Below are 20,183 nucleotides of genomic sequence, written 5' to 3'. Positions count from 1 at the left end.
CCATGCTGGAGTACAGTGGCACAATCATGGCTCACTATATCCTTGAACTCCCAGGCTCACGTGATCCTCCCACCTCAGACTCCCAAGTAGCTGGGACCACAGGTGCCAGCACGCCTGGCTCCATTCTGTTGTCCTCGTAATTGTGTGCTTAGATCTTTAATCCACCTGGAAATCACTGCTGTTTACGGGGAGGTTAGGCTTAGACTTCATTTCACACAAGCAGCACCTAAGGCAGTATGTTTAGTGGCTCATCCGCCCGTTTGCCACGGTTTGAGATGCCACACTTGTCAAACATAGATGGATTCCCCATGGCTCCAGGTCTGTCTTAGCTCTTGGTCCTGAGCTCATGAGCTCGTATCGCAGGTTTGTTGCTGCCTGCCTCAACTGCCGCAGTTTTATGTGGAATCCTGCAAGCTTGTTCTCTCCCCATATTTTCTGGGATATTCTCACGTTTTCTCTGCTGGATCAACTTCAGATCCATTCACAGAGTTCCAGAAAAATCTCCAACAAGCATGGGGGTATTTTTACTGGTAATGAATGGATTCCCGTGGGAACGGTGGGCTGCCTGTGACGTCAGCAAACAGCTCACAGGGCGTGTCTTCGGGTCTGGGCACGTGGCATCACCCTCTGTGCATACGGCTTCTTTTATGTCCTTCAATGGTGCTTCCGAATCTTACACAGGCTTGTCTTTTCTCAAGGTTATTTGTGGATATTTTCTTCTTCTTTTTCTGAGATGGAGTCTCGCTCTGGAGTGCAGTGGCATGATCTCAGCTCACTGCAACCTCCACCTCCCAGGTTCAAGCGATTCTCCTGCCTCAGCCTCCTGAGGAGCTGGGACTACAGAGCCTGCCACCACGCCCAGGTAATTTTTGTATTTTTAGTAGAGACGGGTTTCACCATGTTGGCCAGCGTGGTCTCGAACTCCTGACCTTGTGATCTGCCCGCCTTGGCCTCCCAAAGTGCTGGGATGACAGGCGTGAGCCACCGCACCCGGCCTATTTGTGGACAGTTTCTATGTCTGGCTACTACGTCGGTGGAATCTCTCCTCAGGGCTGCCTCGTCCGAGCAGAGCAGAGTGGAGAGAAAGATCAGCTGTGCGGATTCCAGATTCCAGTTCAGCAATGCAGGGCACGTAGTATAACTTCTCTGATTGTTAGTCATTTGTAAAACAGAAAAATAAGTTCCTCAGTGCATATTTGCTGTAAAATTCCCACCAGGTAGTGTGGTAATAGCTGGTACAGCTCCCAGCACCAGCCATGTGCTCAGTGAGTATTAATTCCCTTACTCCCTATTACGCCATTTTTTTTTTTTTAGACAGAGTTTCACACTTGTTGCCCAGGCTGCAGTGCAGTGGTGCGATCTTGGTTCACTGCAACCTCTGCCTCCTAGGTTCAAGCAATTCTCCTGCCTCAGCCTCCCGAGTAGCTGGGATTACAGGTGCCTGCCACAGTGCCTGGCTATTTTTTTTGTATTTTTAGTAGAGATGAGGTTTCACCATCTTGGCCAGGCTGGTCTCGAACTCCCACCCACCTCGACCTCGTGACCCACCCGCCTCGGCCTCCCAGAGTGCTGGGATTACAGGTGTGAGCCACTGCGCCCAGCTGGTCCTATTATGCCAATTCTAAGACACACATTTTTTCCTATGTTAACATTTCTGAAATGTCAGTGGGTCTTAAATAATCACTGTCACATTATAGTTTAATTTGCAGCAGTTTTTTTCTTTCTTGAAGATTCCTAAAATAATGGTATGTGGGGCTGGGTGTGGTAGCTCACACCTGTAATCCCAGCACTTTGGGAGGTTGAGGCGGGTGGATCACAAGGTCAGGAGATCGAGACCATCGTGGCCAACACGGTGAAACCCCGTCTCTACTAAAAAATACAAAAAATTAGCCAGGCGAGGTGGCGGGCGCCTGTGGTCCCAGCTACCCAGGAGGCTGAGGCAGGAGAATGGCGTGAACCCGGGAAGCAGAGCTTGCAGTGAGCCGAGATCCGGCCACTGCACTCCAGCCTGGGTGGCAGAGCCAGACTCCATCTCAAAAAAAAAATAAAAATAAATTTAAAAAAATAATAATTATATTATAATAATGGTATGTGGGCTGGGTGCAGTGGCTCACACCTATAATCCCAGCATGATTTAGGAGGCCAAAGTGGGAGGATCACTTGAGCCTAGGAGTGTGAGACCAGCCCTGGAAACAGCAACAGCCCACCTATATAGGAAAAAAAAAAAGGTCTTAAAATGGGTGTTGTCTCAGATTCGATGGAATACAACAGATGCCCAACCTGGGCTCTTTTCATTTCTCCATCACCAAAGGAATTCAGAGTAAAAATGCTCAGAGAGGCGCAGGGCCGCCACGGAGGCACTGGACGGAGGGACATCGCTCTCCACCTGCTGACTTCGGGCAGAAGCACTGGATGGAGGGACATCGCTCTCCATCTGCTGACTTTGGGCAGAAGCACTGGACGGAGGGACATCGCTCTCCACCTGCTGACTTTGGGCAGAGGCACTTTCCGTCACGTGCAAAGCGATGTGTTTCTGAAATGACGCTCTTTCCCAGATCTGCGCAGGTCCCAGGCTCTCCCCTGCTTGGCAGCCTTACGAGGGCGTACTCCTTTCCCTGCTGTCTTCAGGAGTTCGTGCCCTTTCTGCAGCTGAGCTGGACATGGGGCAAGGCCCCGGGCAAGTTGATTAGGGCAGAGGGCACAGTTCCCCGCTCGTTCGCCCATCCTGGTTGCCAGAGAGCAGGCTCCTCTGTTTCAAAAATGTTCCATCAACAGATTGCAGCAGCAGGAGGTCCCCACTCCTCAGGACTGCCTGACTTTTTCTTTTCCTGTCTCACTCTGTCACCCAGGCTGGAGTGCAGTGGTGTGCTCACAGCTCACTGCAGCCTCCACCTCCCAGGCTGAAGTCATCTTCCCACTTCAGCGTCCCAAGTAGCTGGGACGTACAGGTGCACACCACCATGCCTGCCTAATTTTTTATAAAATGTTGTGTAGAGACGGGGGTCTCGCTATATTGACCAGGCTGGTCTTGAACTCCTAGGCACAAGTGATTCTCCTGCCTTGGCCTCCCAAAGCTATGGGATTACAGGTGTGAGTGACTGCCCCTGGCCTCCCTGCCTTTCTTATACACATTATGTTTAAGGCTCTGGAAAGGCACCAAAAGGTCTGTTACTCCCAAGAGCAGGCTCTCACGCCAGCCTGAGCTTGGCGGTGCCCAGACGACCAGCACCCTGAAGAGTGGGGTGGCAGAGCCCAGAGTGCACAGAGAGCATGGAACACACAGTGACTTGCGGCCTCATTGTGGAACGCACAGTGACTCACGGCGTCCATCGTGGTACAAGAAAAGGACTGCGCCAGGGTCTCATGGGAAAGCAGGCTCCTGGCCAGTGCCCTCTAGGTGGGCGCTGCAGGGGGTGGCTGTGCAGCAGGGCGAGGCAGCACAAAGGCCACGGGCTGAGTACAGGGTACCACAGCAAAAACGGTGGGCTCATGTGCAGGCCACAGAGTCCCTGGCTGGTGAGGAAGCTGCCAATCCTGGTCATCTCTTGGAGCCGGGCGGGGGTCAGAATGTGGCTGGAGCACGATTCACAGCCCCCCAACGTGGAAAGCACCAAGCAGGGGCCCATCAGGGCAAACAGATGAGCACAGTGTGGTCCGTCCATGCGACGGGCGCTACTCAGCAGTGAAAAGCCAGGAAGCACTGACACACTGCAGCTGGGATGGACCTTGAAGATGTGACGCAAGGTTAAAGAAGCCAGGCAGAAAAGGCCCATTTCTGTGAAATGTCTGGAACAGGCAAATCTACAGAGACAGAATGTGGATTTGTGTTTGCCTGTGGCTGGGGAGGAGGGGAGACAAAGTGACTGCTAATAGTCACAGGGTTTCCTTTTGGGGGTGAAAATGATGTGACTTTAAACACCGAGCGTGCTACGACCCATCGGACTGTACACCGTAAGGGAATTAATTACATAGTGCGGAATCTCATCTCATTGGAGCTACCGAATAGCACAGACCTGGCTCGGAGTTAGGGCTGCTGTTCTGGGTTGGGCCTGTCTGGGTTGGCCCTGCGTTCAAGTCCGAGCTCTCACCGCCATCTCACCCTCCCTGACCTCAGTGTTTTTTTGAAACAGAGTCCCTCTCTCTGTCACCCAGGCTGGAGTGCAATGGCACGATCTCGGCTCACTGCAATCTCCGCTTCCTGGGTTCAAACGATTCGTCTGCCTCAGCCTCCCAAGTAGCTGGGATTACAGGAGCCCGCCACCACGCCCAGCTAATTTTTTTTTTTTTTTGTATTTTTAGTAGAGACAGGTTTTACCATGTTGGCCAGGCTGGTCTCAAACTCCTGACCTCAAATGATCCATCTGCCTTGGCCTCCCAAAGTGCTGGGATTACAGGTGTGAGCCACCGTGCCTGGCTTCAGTTTCTTCATCTACAAATGGGGACACTAGCAGAGGGACAGCTTGACGCTGCAGTAAGGACTGACGGTGGCCGTGCTGGTCACTGCTGCCACCCACGGAAATAAGAATACTGCCCACAATGAGAAGGGCAGCTGCAGCCTGACACTGTGTGTTCCACGTACATGTGTGTCCTACGTCTGAGGGCCATGGTGCCTGGTAGGGTGTCACCAAGACATTACAACAATTGGCCGGGCGCGGTGGCTCACACCTGTAATCCCAGCACTTTGGGAGGCTGAGGCGGGCAATCACGAGGTCAGGAGATCGAAACCAGCCTGACCAAGAAGGTGAAACCCTGTCTCTACTAAAAATACAAAAATTACCTGGGCATGGTGGCAGGCGCCTGTAATCCCAGCTACTGAGGAGGCTGAGGCAGGAGAATCGCTTAAACCCAGGAGGTAGAAGTTGCAGCGAGCCGAGATCACGCCACTGCATTCCAGCCTTGGCCACAGAATGAGACTCCGTCTCAAAAAAAAAAAAAAAAAAAAAATCATCATAGCGTGGTGGGGGCATTCCCTCTGGTTTTTACTCTCTTCTTGGCATTTTCTGATATTATTTAAATGTTACTATAACCATATATCATTTGCTCAAAAAATAAAAAAACAGCTAAAAAATATACATTATTGGCCGGGCATGGTGGCTCATGCCTGTAATCCCAGCACTTTGGGTGCCCGAGGCAGGTGGATCACCTGAGGTCAAGAGTTCCAGACCAGCCTGGTAAATATTGTGAAACCCTGTCTGTACTAAAAATACAAAAATTATCCGGGCACGGTGGCGGGCGTCTCTAATTCCAGATACTTGGGAGGCTGAGGCAGGAGAATGGCGTGAACCCAGGAGGTGGAGGTTGCAGTGAGCCGAGATCGTGCCACTGCATTCCAGCCTGGGCGACAGAGCGAGACTCTGTCTCAAAAAATAAAAATAATAAAAAAATAAAATAAAATAAATACACATTATCTGAATTATGTAGAGTGGAAGGATATCAAAATATTAAAAGAGATTACCCCTATTTAGCAGAATTTTTCTGAAGATTAATCTCCTTTGGATTTTTTATACATATTTTTGCAACACGAGAAAAGTTCCATAGAAAATTCACAGCACCAAGCGCGCCCCTCGCCTTCTTTCTGGTCTCAGGGGAGCATTCTACCTTTCACCATCGAGTCCAGTGTGCCCAGCACCACTGAACTGAACATTTCCACTCGGTTAAGATGGTAAATATGATGTTAGTTATACGTGGCCTCTACTGAGGCACTTTCTGACTCAAGTCAGGCTGAGACAGGCCTCCCTGTCAGGCTGAGGCCCTGCTGGTGCTCATTACCCCACATTACTCTGCTCCCTGGGGGTCCCCCTGCCCCAGATAAGACAAACAGCTCAGGAGTACACCGGGAGGCAGCCTAGGATCCAGGAGCTTCTCACCCCGCGGGCTGGGGGAAGCAAGGCCATGGTGAAAGGTCCGGACCCTGACGCGTGCAAGGGGACAGACTGGGCTGTCCTACTGCCCACCTGCCATGCCTGAAGGCCTGGGGCTCAGAGCCACATGGCCAGTGCCCAGCTGCCAGCAGACGCTGCCAGCACAGGAGACTACATGTGCTGGCAGGAAGCAGGTCCTGATGTTTGCAGCCACCACAGACCTAGGCACAGAGGGTCCGGTGTAGATCTGTGGTGCCGAGGTGAAGCCAGGGCCGTCTGCAGAGGAGTGGGCAGGTGGGCACCCTCCCAACCTCCTCCAAAGTCGATGGTCCGAGAGCGTGTGGCGAGGCTAACAGGCACGGAGCAGGCAAGCGGGCACCCTCCCAACCTCCTGGAAAGTCGACAGCCCTGAGGGTGTGTGCGTAAGACGGGGCGAGGCTAACAGACATGGGTTTCTTTTTGGGATGGCGGAACATTCTAAACTAAGAGAGTGTGGGTGGCCGCACCACCTGTGAGTATGCTATAAACCACTGAACCGTGCACTTGAAGGGGGTGAATTTGATGATACAGTCAACGCTTGATGCCCACGAGTTCCGCATCTGTGGGTTCAGGCAGCCTCATGGAAAATGTACAGGCCTGCAGTGGCCGTGTCTGTACGGATGTGTACACTTCTTTCCTGTCATTATTTCCTAAACAACACAGCATAACAGCAACTACTTACATAGCATCTACAACACAACCTAGAGCTGACTTAGAGCACACGGGAGAGCACAAACACTGCACCACGCCACAGCAGGGACCTGAGAAGCCTCAGATTTGGGTATCCTTGGGGCAGTCCAGAAACCAATCCCCTGTGGAGATGGAGGGACAATTACCTATGAAATATAACTCAATAAAGCTGGAAAAAAAAGGTTCCTAGCTCACAGCTGACAGAGGACTTTCCTTTCATTACCAACAAAACCAACAGCAGAAAGCCCCAGAACTGTGCAGGCGCGGCGGGGGCTTGCACTTACCAAGGAGGTCAGCCCCTTCGTCCACATCCCCGATGACCTCTGACCCTGCTGTCGACAGCTCGTGGTACAGGGAGTCAGTGTTGATGCCAAAAGCTTTGTTCACGATGCCCTGGGTTGGGCTGTTGGGATGTACAGGTTGGGACAGAGAGCAGAGTCAGTGGGTAGCCCGGAGTGGTTGCGTCTGCAGACTCTTCCAACACCTCCCACCGTGGCCACTGAATGCCCACACTGCCGTGCAGGCCAGGCGTGGAGAGGAGGTGGTAGGCCACAGCCTTGATGGTTCTCCCAATGGTGGCAGAGGGAGCCTTCACCAAAGACACTGATAAATACTGAGCCCCCAGGACCCCAGAGCCTGGGCTGAGCCAGTACCTGCTTCCTGTGCGGTCCAGGCGGGTCTCTGGACACATGTCCAGCTCTGGAGTGGAGTCAATAATGTCCTGAACATCAGACCACTCGTCACTGCTGCCCATGCCTAGGGGAGAGCACAGGAGCACCTGGGGTCAGGAGAGGGGCTGCCCATGCCTAGGGCAGAGCACAGGGGCACCTGGGGTCAGGAGAGGGTCTGGCAGCCTCAGCCCTGCTCATGGCTCCCCTTGGAACCTGAGTCTGGTGGGCTGGAGCTGGACCACCACCCGCCAGGTGGGGATGATCAGCAAACGGCTCCTCCTGGGCTGGCTGGGCAGAGGTCGAACCCCAGCACAGTGGGCATCTGAGGCGGGGGCTGGAGGGGGGTGGGTTGCAGCAGCCTCTCTGCATGGCAGTGTCAGCAGTAAGCCCAGTCCCCAGAGATCCCACGTCCAAGCAAGTCAGTGGCTGGACCTCCTCTCAGCCCTCATTCCCCTCTTCTCTTTCCATTACTGGGCTGTGTGCCGTGGGGTGACGCAGGTTGGTTAGTGGGGCAGTGTGCTGTAGGGCGACGCAGGCTACTACCTTAGTTGTGTCTCCCCAAATTCATATGTTGATAGATAACCCCTAGCATAACTGTATTTAGAGGCCGGGCCTTTCAAGAGGTGATTATGGTAAAATGTGGTCACGTGGTGGCTCTAATCCAATGGGGTTGTGTCCTTATAGGAATTGCAGATGAGGACACAGACACACCCAGGGCATGACCGCTGAGGACACAGGGAGAAGGTGGTGTCTACAAGCCAAGGAGTGGCCGCAGGAGGAACCCACCCTGCAAGCACCTTGGTCTTGGAGCCCAGTCTCCGGGCGGTGGGGAACACGTCTCTGCTGCCTGCATTGGCCGCCTCGCGCGTTTGTTTCACATCTACCCAAATCAAGCCCTGCCTCCTGCCCGAGGGAGCCCAGAGCCCCGCAAGTGGGCGCCCACCTATGCTGACGTTGCGCATCTCCTGGGTGACCTGGACTTCCATGTTGCGGCTGTCGCGCTTCTCCCGGGCACGCTTGCTGCTCTTGGAGCCCACGCCATAGTCCCCCAGGGGCTGCAGGCTCTCGTTGAGGGGTGTGACGGCGGCCGAGGGCACAGAGGATGTGGGCGTGTTGGACTTGGTGCCTGTGGTGCTGGGTGTGGCGGCCGCTGAGGACTGGCCTGACTCGGACATTTCATCCTGAGGACACTAGGGCCAAACACAGGGAGGAGGGAGAGCGAGTCAGCGTGGGCCCCTGGCCTGCGGCTCTGGCGTGGCTGCCTGAGGCCCCGCGCACCAATGCCTTGCACTTTGCTTCGCTCAACACCCTGCGGGCCAGAGCTCCTCTGCCACCCGCCAGGCTAACCCTTCTGGGCCTCACCACTCCTGAGTGGCTCTGCTCATCCGGCTGCTGCCTCTGGCTCCTCAGAAGCAGTGCCACCCTCCTGAAATGGCTTGGAACGGGGCTTTCCACTGGCGCCCTCCCCAGGACAATTGCTTGTAATAGGCCAGCGCCTTGCCGGGGATACAGCGGCAGCCCCCTGTAGCTTGTGGAAGCTCAGAAACAAGTCTAGCCCAGGCAGTGCAGAGGGCTCTGACGGGACCCAAGAAGGGTTGGTCAGGCCGCCACCGCTGCCCGGTCACCATCGCTGTGCTGAAGAGCTCGAGGCTGGGCCCACCTGCGCCTGCCCCATGTTCCTCCCCGGGCTCAGGTCAGGGCCAGGGAATGACCATAAGGTGCTGACCCTGCGGCTTGACTGGACCAGAGCTCAGCCCTGAACACCAGCGCAAGCGCAAAGAAACCGCAGTCCCCTTCTCACAGAACGGCACGCCACCAAGATATTCTGGGGGGTGGGGGCAGCCCAGATTATGAGAAACTGCAACCAGCTATCTACCTCAGGAAGCTCGTTAGGGAGCAGCACATTCTACGTGATGAACACGGAATGCGAACAAACATTCTTTCCGATGCTCTTTCCTAACAAAGATACTGAACCAGCCCAAGAAAAAGAGCCCCCAACGTTCTCCTCTTAGCTGACCTGATCACCCCCCATGCAGAGCTTGCCCATGGCCCCTGGCCCTCCTTAAGGTACACGAAGAGGCAAGGCCTCAGAGGCACCCTGGTGGCTACTGTGTGTGTCCCAGGCAGCTGCTCGGGGGGAGGGTCCCGTGGTTTCTCAGAGGGCGCACCACGGGGGACTCTAATGCTGAGGATCTCACCCAGGGAGGGGCTGACGAGGGGGTGTCTAGCCCTCTCCACAGCTGACTTATACCGGCCTTTAAGTGACCAGGGCAGACGGGACTTCCAGAAGTCACGGCCAGTCCTGACCTCTGCCTCTGCCCGGCCTCTCTGGTCACCGCCAGGCTCAGGGCACAGGGCCTCTCTGTACCAGACACAGTCACTCGCTCAGAGGACAGATTTCTGCTTCACCTACCAGGCTCCTAAGTTTTTCTAGAAGGAATCTCAAAATGACACACTTTCCTCTATAGTAGCCATTCTCAATCGGGCTGACTGCCCTGAGGGGACGCTTGCAAAGTCCAGAGACATTTCTGTGGTCACACATGAAGGGGGTGCTCCTGCATTCGTAGGTGGAAGCCAGGGATGATGCTCCACACCCACTGTGTCCCAGCGGCCCAGGGCCATACGCGTCCAGCTCCAAAAGGTGAGCAGTGCCGAGGGAGAGCCCTCACACGGGCGCAGCCCGCCTCCTGGAGCGGCTTTGTGGAAAGGTCCGAGATGAGCTGTGGCTCTGCTGCTAGGCCCCGTGTGAGAAGAAAACCCTTGCTCTTCATGTCACCCCCATGCTGGAGGAAGCGAGTACCGCTCACACAAGAGTCTGCGCTGACGTTCTCAAAGAACCTGTCTACCCAATGCGTCACAGGCACCTGGTGTCCTACTGGACTCTGCCACCACCCGGCAGAGAGAAAATAGGGAACCCCATGTGGCCAGGCAGGGCGTAGCTGTGCACATCAGACAAACACTTCTGGGCTGCCTTCCTCCGCAGCCGGATCCCCGGCCTGTTCCTGACCCTCATGGTGGCTGTGGGGAATTCTGCAGTCTGACTGCGCCTCCCCTAGGTGCCCCTAGCTCTCTGTCACCCTATGGGGCCACCACTTACCCATGGGACACTCCCCCTGGCCACAACTTACCTAAAGGCAAACCTCTCAACCTCCTAAACATCAACGTGTAGCAGTGACCTCCAAATGCATTGAAAGAACCCAAACTCTTAGCGGTCATTCCTCACCATGAGTAGCCACAACTGTTTGGTTAAAACACTGAAAATACAGTACATAAAAACAAAAACAAAACAAAACAAAAAACAACAAAAAAATTAAGAAATTAGAAAACCTCAAAACCTAGAGCATAAAATAAAAAGAACTTAAATGTAATAATTTAAAATAAAGAAAAATCAAATAAAACACACCTATGAACGAAAACATAAAACACTACAATTTATGAAGAGAGAGACGATCTCAGACAATGCAGGAGGTGAAAGGAAAGACAACATGAGAAGAAGAGCGGGCCCAGAGCGGGCCTGAGAAGACAGCCCAGAGGCCAGAGAGCGTCAAGCAAGGGCTCCCCCAGGCTGAGGCTGACGTGTCTTCAGATGCCTATGGGCAGGTCCCAGCTCCCAGGTAGGTCCCGGGGAGTGTGGGCCAGAGAGTGAGAGGAGGTGGGCCCAGGTGGCAGGGCTGGGCCCAGAAGGCCCGGGGAGCCTGCAGCCCCACCGCCCTCTCTCCAGCCCTGAGCATGGGGAGGACAGGGGAGTGTGCTGGGGGACGAGCGTCCCAGATGCCATGGGGGAGCTCGCTCCCAGAGCAGCACAACAGCATGTGGGCTGACGGAGCAGGAGCCTGCAGCAGCCCCCACAGGCACGATGGACACTCAGGGGTGGAATGATAGTCAGCAAAGCGTGCTGCAGGAAGCTTCTGGAGAAGTCCCAGACCCCACATCCACCAGCCCAACCCAGCCCACAGGTCCAGGGGCTCTGTCTCTGTGGACATCCTCCAACAGCCCCTGTGGGAAATCCACCAGACCCAGGCAACCCCTCTTCCCCGGAAGGTGGCCATCTTTACCTGGCACTGAGGCCAGTGAGCTCACAGGCCAAAACCAGCGGTAAGCGACCAGGGGCCCTGAATGAGTGGCCTGGCTGTGGGCCCCTGCGCTCTGAGGTGCACTCACTGGCTGGCTGTGAGTACCTGCTGGGGCGGGGCTCTGCCTTCTCAAACCCAGGACCCACGAAGTGTTACCAGCGACAGGCAGGGAGGGGCCCAGAGAGAAGGAGCTTTCTCTTCACCTTTCTGCCAGTGGAGGGCAAACCCCGCACTCTAGACACTGGCGCTCCTCCGAGAGCAGAGGCGCGGCTCTCAGGGGCAGGCCGTGTCTGGCTGGAGCCCGGGTGAGGGTGAGGCTTTACGTGGGGGTGTGGTTTGAGAGAGGGTCACTAAGCTCAATCCTGACAGGCCCTGGACACTCCTGGCTACAGAGTAGTCAATCCAAGGGCAGGGAGGTCTAGCCTGGACTAGCAGGTGCCGATGTGAGGCCGCACGGAGCAGCCACAGCCGTACAGGGCCTGCAGGGCAGCCTGAGCCCCTGACACCCTGGCTGGGTTTCTCCATCCTGCCACACATGCAGGGAGAGGACAAGTGGCCCAGAGAGAGTGGCGAAGGGCTGCCTGCAGACGGGGCTCCCGCCCCAGTGAACGGCGAGCACCGGCAACAGGGAGGAGCCTCTCACTTCACGGCACGGCTACAAAACCTGGTAGCTGGAGCTGGACTGCAGCTGGCCGAGGTCACTCAGGTGCCAGTGGTCCCCCGCAGGCACGAGCTTGCCCCCCATCTGTGCACGTACCGTGCCGTCAGCCAGGGGGAACACGTTCAGGGAGGTGGGGCGCTCCTTCCTGCTGAAATGGGGGGCGAGAGGAGAGGAAGTGATGGTTAGAGGGTGGCCGTGAAGAGAACCCAAGCCCTCCCAGGGCAAGCAGGCCTTGAGTGACAGGGCCGCTCCACACCAGCCCACAGCCCAGCTCGAGCATCTACTCAGTTACGATCCTACGTGGGGTTTCCCCTCCCATGATGCTGCAGTTTCTCATTTTTATTAAGTTCAATTTTAAACGGACACAAGCCGGGTGTGCTGAGAAGCCCCACAGCAGGGCCGGCTGCGGGACTTGGCATCACAGTCAGCGCCGCGCGGCCACCATGAACAATGCCTTTGTGGACCGTGGTCTCCTGCGCGCCCAGCCCTGCCTCCCTGTGGTGTTACCGCCGGCCCTGCCTCTGCCCCCGGCACCAGCAGAGGGAATCCAGCCTTCCTGCCCCTGTGCCGTGCTCCTTGGCCCCTCCTGCCATCCTCATTGCTACTGTTCGTGAGGCTGCCTCACTGCAAAATATCTGTGAACACGACACGTGCAGAGTAAGGACTGGCCCTGACACCTCTGCTGGACCTGGAGCCGGAGGGGCGTCTTCTCCCTCCCCACACATCCTCTGCTGTCAGGGAGCCCCGAGCCTGAAGACGGACCCTGGGACTGCCTGGCCTTGGACAGCCTGGCAAGACAGTAGGAGCGTCTGGGAGCTGGAGGTGTCAGGACAGTGCTCGGTGCCCCCTGCTGTGGGCTCAGTCCCTAGGGATGACCTCCTGTGGGCCGTAAGCAAGAGCGGGGATGGAGCCCAAGGTCTCCCTTCATGTCCTCCTCCACGGGAGGCTTCCAGTCAACAGCCCAGAGGTCCCAGAGGCCAGGCCGACTCCCCACCTCCTCAGGTCTTGGGGGGCAGGCCACGCAGTCCGACGCTGGAGCCCACACTGCTCAGGGCTATTCAGGACAAGAATATAGTCTGCTGGCACCACAGCCTCTGCTGCTTACATCTCAGTCCTGAGGCTGTGGGCGGGAAGGGAGCTTCCTCAGGGGTCCAAGGAACCCGCTCTGGCCATGCTTGGAGGATGCAGATGGCAACCGGGGAGCACAGCAGGCGCTGCTGACTGGGAGCTCCGAAGAATGACCGTGGGAAGGTGTCTCTCCTTGTGGGGTGCATACAGCTCTGGGGACTGGCCGCCTGGTCTGTTATGTTCAGGACTACACCGTATCCTGTAGCACAAGGGTCCCAGGGCCAGCTGGGACCGGGCTGTGTCATCTTGGCCGCTGGTCCATGGCACTCAAGCTGTTCTGGCAACAGCCATGAGGTTGCCTGGCCACCGTGAAGGCAACCAGCCACCAGGCCCTGGGAGCATGAACCCAGTGGGAGGCTGGGCCTCAACCGCCCTGTCTGCGCCAGGGGCCTCCTGGCCCCACTTCCACTGGGCTCCCAACGCTGGTGCGGGGAGCGCCTCTCCTGAGGCCCAGTCCTGATACCATCAGACACGTTTCAGTCCCTAGACTGAAACCGATGTGGTCCCAGCTGTCTCCAGATGCTACAGGGGACAGCAGGGACAGAGGGACCTCTGGCCTCCCAGGAGGCCAAAGGAATGCACGTACGGCTCTCCCAACCACACAGCTCCACGACGGGCTGCAGCTCAGCCAGGCCACCGCCTCTGATGGAAATCACCCAGGATCAGGAGCTGCCTTCGCTCTTTCCTTTGCTTTTCCCCACTGGCCCCCAGGCCCTGGCCTCAGGCTCGTGAGCATTTGCCGACTAACCCCGTACCCCGATTTGCCCTCGCGGCTCCCTCAGGGGATGCAGATGCTCTCTGGTTCAGAGACCACCGCCCCAGGGGTCACGCCACCCTCGGGGATCACGCTGCCCTTGGGATCATGGGTGTGCTGCTGGCTCTGACACAGGCTGGTGAGTGAGGGAGCTGGGCAACGAGTCCAGGTCAGACTGATGCAGAGGGGGGCCTTCCTTGGCCCGTCGCCCCCCGAGTCAGCACCAGCCCCACCTGACCCACGCCCCTCCTTAGCAGGAGTCGGCGCTGTGCCTTTGTCTGTGACTAAGGTGGTACTTGTGGAGCGAGGGCAGAGCATAGACGGCGGGGAGGGCAGCGCTGCCCGGCTGCGTGGCTGTGCAGGGGACCCAGCGGTTGTCACCTTCTCAGTGTCAGTCTCATGAACACGGCCAGGCGGCCTTTCTGACCTCTCACATCTGCCACAGGAAACACCTCACAGCAGACCAAGCAGCCATCTTCGGCTGATAACTGACGCCCTAATGTGCCCGCTGTTTGGTCCCCAGCACCACAGTAGACACACCTCATGGGTTTTACCTTTTCCTCCACGACTGGCGAGGACTGCAGGGCAGCGACAGACACGGCAGCACACGGCAGCGACAGCACAGAGGGCGAGACAAGGAGACAGGCGTTAGAGGGTGTGGCAGCAGCGTGCGCACACGCTCACATGGACGGTCGCACGCTTGCACAGACGGTCACACAGACGGTCAGCATGTGATGATAAGGAGACAGGCGTTAGAGGGCGTGGGCAGCAGCGTGTGCACACGCTCGCATGGATGGTCACACAGACGCTCAAACGGATGGTCACGCGCTCACACGAACGCTCACACGGACGCTCACACGGATGGTCACACAGATGGTCACATGGACGCTCACATGGATGCTCACACGGTCACACGCTCACACAGACGGTCACATGCTCACATGGACGGTCACACACACAGATGCTCACACGGATGGTTACGCTCACATGGACAGTCACATGGATGGTCGTACAGACACACAGACGGTTACACACTTACACAGATGTTCACATGCTCACACAGTCACATGGATGCTCACTTGGACGTTCACATGGATGCTCACATGGACGGTCACACAGACACACACTCACACGGATGGTCACACGGATAGTCACACGGATGCTCACACACAGATGGTCACGCTCGCATGGACAGTCACATGGACGGTCACATGGATGCTCACACGGTCACACGCTCACACAGATGGTCACGTGGACGGTCACACATATGGTGAGACGCTCACATAGATGCTCACATGGATGCTTACATGGATGGTCACATGGTCACATGGACGGTCATACAGTCAGTCACATGGACGCTTACATGGATGGTCACATGCTTACACGGACACTCACATGGTCACATGAATGGTCACATGCTCACACAGTCACATGCTTGGATACTCACATGCTCACATGGATGGTCACAGGGACGCTCGCATGGATGGTCATACACACACATGGATGCTCACATGGACGGTCACATGGTCACATGGATAGTCACACGCTCACACGGATGGTCACATGCTTACACGGACAGTCACACGCTCACATGGATGGTCACACAGACGCTCACATGGACGGTCACACGGATGGTCATATGCTTACATGGTCACATAGACGGTCATACAGACGGTCACACGCTCACTTGGATGCTCACACGGATGGTCACACACTTAGATGGTCACACAGATGGTCACATGGACGCTCACACAGACGGTCACACGCTCACAAGGATGCTCACATGGACGCTCACATGGATGGTCACACAGACGCTCACATGGACGGTCACACGGATGGTCATATGCTTACATGGTCACATAGACGGTCATACAGACGGTCACACGCTCACAAGGACGCTCACATGGACACTCACACGGACGGTCACACAGATGCTCACATGGACGGTCACACAGATGGTCACACGCTCACATGGACGGTCATATGGACGGTCACATGCTCACATGGATGCTCACATGGATGGTCACACACACAGACAGTCACACGCTCACATGGACGCTCACATGGACACTCCCACGCTCACATGGATGCTCTCACGGACACTCACATGGACGGTCACATGCTCACATGGATGCTCACATGGACGGTCACACACACAGACGGTCACACGCTCACATGGATGCTCCCACGGATACTCCCATGGACGCTCACACAGACACTCACATGGATGCTCCCACGGATGCTCCCACGGATGCTCACATGCTCACACGGACGCTCACATGCTCACACGGACGCTCACACGGATGCTCACATGGACAGTCACATGCTCACATGGACACTCACACGGACACTCATGCAGACGCTCACACAGATGCTCACACACTCACATGGATGCTCACACAGACGCTCACACAGTCACATGCCCACAGAGATGCTCACATGGACGGTCACACGGATGCTCAACACGGACGGTCACACGCTCACACAGACAGTCACACGGATGTTCACACACTCACACGGATGCTCACACGGACGGTCAAACGCTTATATGGATGCTCACACGGTCACATGGACGCTCCCACACTCACATAGATGCTCCCACGGATGCTGCCACAGATGCTCACATGCTCACACAGACACACGGATGCTCACACGGACAGTCACATGCTCACACGGACGCTCACACGGACACTCACATGGACGCTCACATGGACGCTCACATGCTCACATGGATGCTCACATGGACGCTCACACGGAGGGTCACATGGACGCTCACATGGACGCTCACATGCTCACATGGATGCTCACATGGACGCTCACACGGAGGGTCACATGGACGCTCACATGGACGCTCACATGGATGCTCACACGGAGGGTCACATGGACGCTCACATGGACGTTCACACGCTCACATGGATGCTCACACGGACGCTCACACGGATGCTCATACGGATGGTCACATGGATGCTCAACACGGATGGTCACACGCTCACATGGACGCTCACACGGATGCTCACACGGACGCTCACACAGATGCTCACACGCTCACAGAGATGCTCACACGGACGCTCACACAGATGCTCACACGGACACTCACGCTCACACGGATGCTCACATGGACGCTCACACAGACGCTCACACGCTCACAGAGATGCTCACAGGGACGCTCACACGGACACTCACACTCACATGGATGCTCACACGGACACTCACACGCTCACACGGACGCTCACACAGCCGCTCACACGCTCACAGAGATGCTCACAGGGACGCTCACACGGACGCTCACACGGACGCTCACACAGACGCTCACACGCTCACAGAGATGCTCACAGGGACGCTCACACGGACGCTCACACAGATGCTCACACGGACACTCACACGGACGCTCACACGGACGCTCACATGGACGCTCACACGCTCACAGAGATGCTCACAGGGACACTCACACGGACGCTCACACACACGGACGCTCACACGATGCTCACACGCTCACACAGACGCTCACACGGATGCTCACACGGACACTCACATGCTCACACGGACGCTCACACGGACGCTCACACGGACGCTCACACGCTCACACGCTCGCTCACACGGAGGCTCACATGGACGCTCACACGGACGCTCACACGGACACTCACACGCTCACACGGACGCTCACACGGACGCTCACACGGACGCTCACACAGACGCTCACACGGACGCTCACACGCTCACAGAGATGCTCACAGGGACGCTCACACGGACGCTCACACAGATGCTCACACGGACACACGGACGCTCACACGGACGCTCACATGGACGCTCACACGCTCACAGAGATGCTCACAGGGACGCTCACACGGACGCTCACACACACGGACGCTCACACGATGCTCACACGCTCACACAGACGCTCACACGGACGCTCACACGGACACTCACACGGACGCTCACACGCTCACACGGACGCTCACACGGACGCTCACACGGATGCTCACACGGACGCTCACACGCTCACATGGACACTCACGCGGACGCTCACACGGACGCTCACGCAGACGCTCACGTGGACGCTCACACACACGGACGCTCACACGGACGCTCACATGGACGCTCACACGGACGCTCACGCGGACACTCACACACACGGACACTCACACGGACGCTCACACGGACGCTCACACACACGGACGCTCACACGGACGCTCACACGGACGCTCACACACACGGACGCTCACACGGACGCTCACACACACGGACGCTCACACACACGGATACTCACACGGACGCTCACACGGACGCTCACACACACGGACGCTCACACGGACGCTCACACGGATGCTCACACACACGGACGCTCACACGGACGCTCACACGGACGCTCACACGGATGCTCACACACACGGACGCTCACACGGACTGCCAGCATGTGGTGATGCAAGGCATGCAGGGCCGCCATGCCCCGATGAGACAGAAGCCACACACAGGCACCCACGAGGGACAGACAAGTGACACACGAGCCCGCTTGGCTTTGACAAGAGGCCCTGGAACGGGGCTGTGTGGCAGTTCAGTCAGTGCCACGTGTCCCCAGTGCAGTGCGCTGTGCGAATGTCTCGAGACAGCGCCCGGCACACGTGTACACGTGGCATGCGGTGACAGCACACACGAGGCTACAGAGACACACACACTCCTGTCCGCAAGCCCTCTGCGGCAGTGGTCCGAGAACACTGCCTGGTGTTTGCACTTAACACCGAGTATATTCCAGACACACATTCAGGAAGCCACGCCAGGCGTGAAGGAAAATGTCCGTCTAGGTCAGGAGGGATGGCACTCAGCACTGAGGATGGACGGCGCCCTCATGGCGAGCCAAGGGGTTTTGGCTGAGCAGATGGGACTGACTCAAATATGTGTCCCCCAAGGGACCAAAGGTTGTGGCAAGTCAGAGTCCACACCAAAGGAGAGAAAGCAGGTGTCTGACAGGGACGGGCTCCTTCCAGCTCAACTGCCCAGCAACAGCACAGATCCCCAAGGCCTGTCCCAGCGCCCCTGACCCCACAAAGGCAAGCACTCGGGATAGGGGAGGGGCTGTGCCTTCCTCCTTCGGCCGGCTCATGCCTTCAGAGGTGTGAGGATGCGGCTGCCATCCACATCTGCAGGCAGGTGGCAGACAGCACGTGAGCCCCACCCTCTCCTTCCCGGCCAGTCTCAGCCTGGGGAGGCAGGGGACACACGAGCCCAGAGGTGGCTCTTGATGCTACCACTGCAATAGCAGGCGTGACCGATTCCGTGCGCTGGTAACACAGCTCAGCACCACTGCTGGCCAGGGAGGGAGGCAGGGGCAGCCCAGCCACAGCCCTGCTCCTCCTGTTGCCCCCACGGAGCATGCTCCTCTCAGGGCCACAGTACGCTCAGGGAGACTGGGCCGCCAGCCCCAGCCCCTTCTTCCCGCGGGGCCAACATCTTCTCACATGCTGTGGAGATCTGGCAAGGAGGTCCAGGGCCCAGAGCGATGCAGCCGCTCAGACCCCACTGCAGGTGCCTTCTGGCTGGATCCCGTCATGGCAACCAAAGCTTTGGTGTGAATCTGGATGAGAGACCCCCTCCCTCTCCTGCAGAGGTGCAGGGCTCCTGTTTCACAAATGGAGGCCTCTAGGGTCCATGGCTAGGGAAGGCCCCTACCACACAGCCACTGCTGCTGGCGTTGCCCCCACGGCCGGTGCCAAAAGTCCCGTGTGCCCAGAGGAAGTGAATGGCTGGGGCCAGGTCAGGCAGAAGGACTTGGTTGTGGCAGCACTGACAGGAGAGCGCCCCAGATCCATCTCGTACAAAATGATCGAGGGGCTTCTTCCAGAGGGCACGGTCTGGTTCCCCAAAGGGAGCGCAGCAGCCCTGACATAGCCTTCAGGAGCCGTGATGGAGCTGCACAGGGGACCCCAGCAGTGGGGCCCTGACAAGGACGAGGTGCACCACTGTGGGGCTTCCCCGTGAACTCTCAGCACCAGGAGGAGCTGAGGGACGGGTGCAGTGCCCAGCCCAGATGCAGCTCAGGGCCCTGGGTCCCACGGAGACACCTCGACAGCAGGTTCCCGGGCCACCTTCTGCCTCACACGAGAGAAACATGCAGGACAAAGTACTCCTTGCCCCCCAGCTGTGCGCCTCTTCCAGGTGGGCCTGGTCTGGCCCATGACGACGGCAGGGTCAGGCGGCTCTGGAGCTGGGGCAGCCTCTGCTCTTGGCTAAGCTGACGTGGCCGTGGGGCTCTCAGGACCTCTCAGGTGGTCTGTGGGCCTGGGGTGGGGACCACTGCAACTCGGTACCTGG

General features: G+C 57.2%; 1 protein-coding gene across 3 annotated transcripts in view; it reads right to left on the bottom strand.

Annotated features, from left to right (window-relative positions):
* Positions 1 to 20,183, bottom strand: part of MAPK8IP3 (mitogen-activated protein kinase 8 interacting protein 3) — a 62,079-nt gene that overhangs the window by 16,456 nt on the left and 25,440 nt on the right. For 2 of the 3 annotated variants that reach the window (XM_007981655.3, XM_007981665.3), the window contains exons 5-8: positions 11,999 to 12,140; positions 8,205 to 8,451; positions 7,244 to 7,346; positions 6,875 to 6,993 (exon numbers count right to left, since the gene is read on the bottom strand). In XM_007981655.3, coding sequence (XP_007979846.1) covers positions 6,875 to 6,993; positions 7,244 to 7,346; positions 8,205 to 8,451; positions 11,999 to 12,140 — 611 coding nt within the window. Of the gene's footprint in view, positions 1 to 6,874; positions 6,994 to 7,243; positions 7,347 to 8,204; positions 8,452 to 11,998; positions 12,144 to 20,183 lie in introns of all 3 variants that reach the window. The other variant, XM_007981646.3, reaches the window with a different exon arrangement.

Source organism: Chlorocebus sabaeus, chromosome 5 (genome assembly GCF_047675955.1).
Source record: "Chlorocebus sabaeus isolate Y175 chromosome 5, mChlSab1.0.hap1, whole genome shotgun sequence".
Classification (NCBI taxonomy): domain Eukaryota; kingdom Metazoa; phylum Chordata; class Mammalia; order Primates; family Cercopithecidae; genus Chlorocebus; species Chlorocebus sabaeus.
The sequence above is the reverse complement of the archived record's forward strand: the minus strand, read 5'-3'. Positions and strand labels throughout refer to the sequence as shown.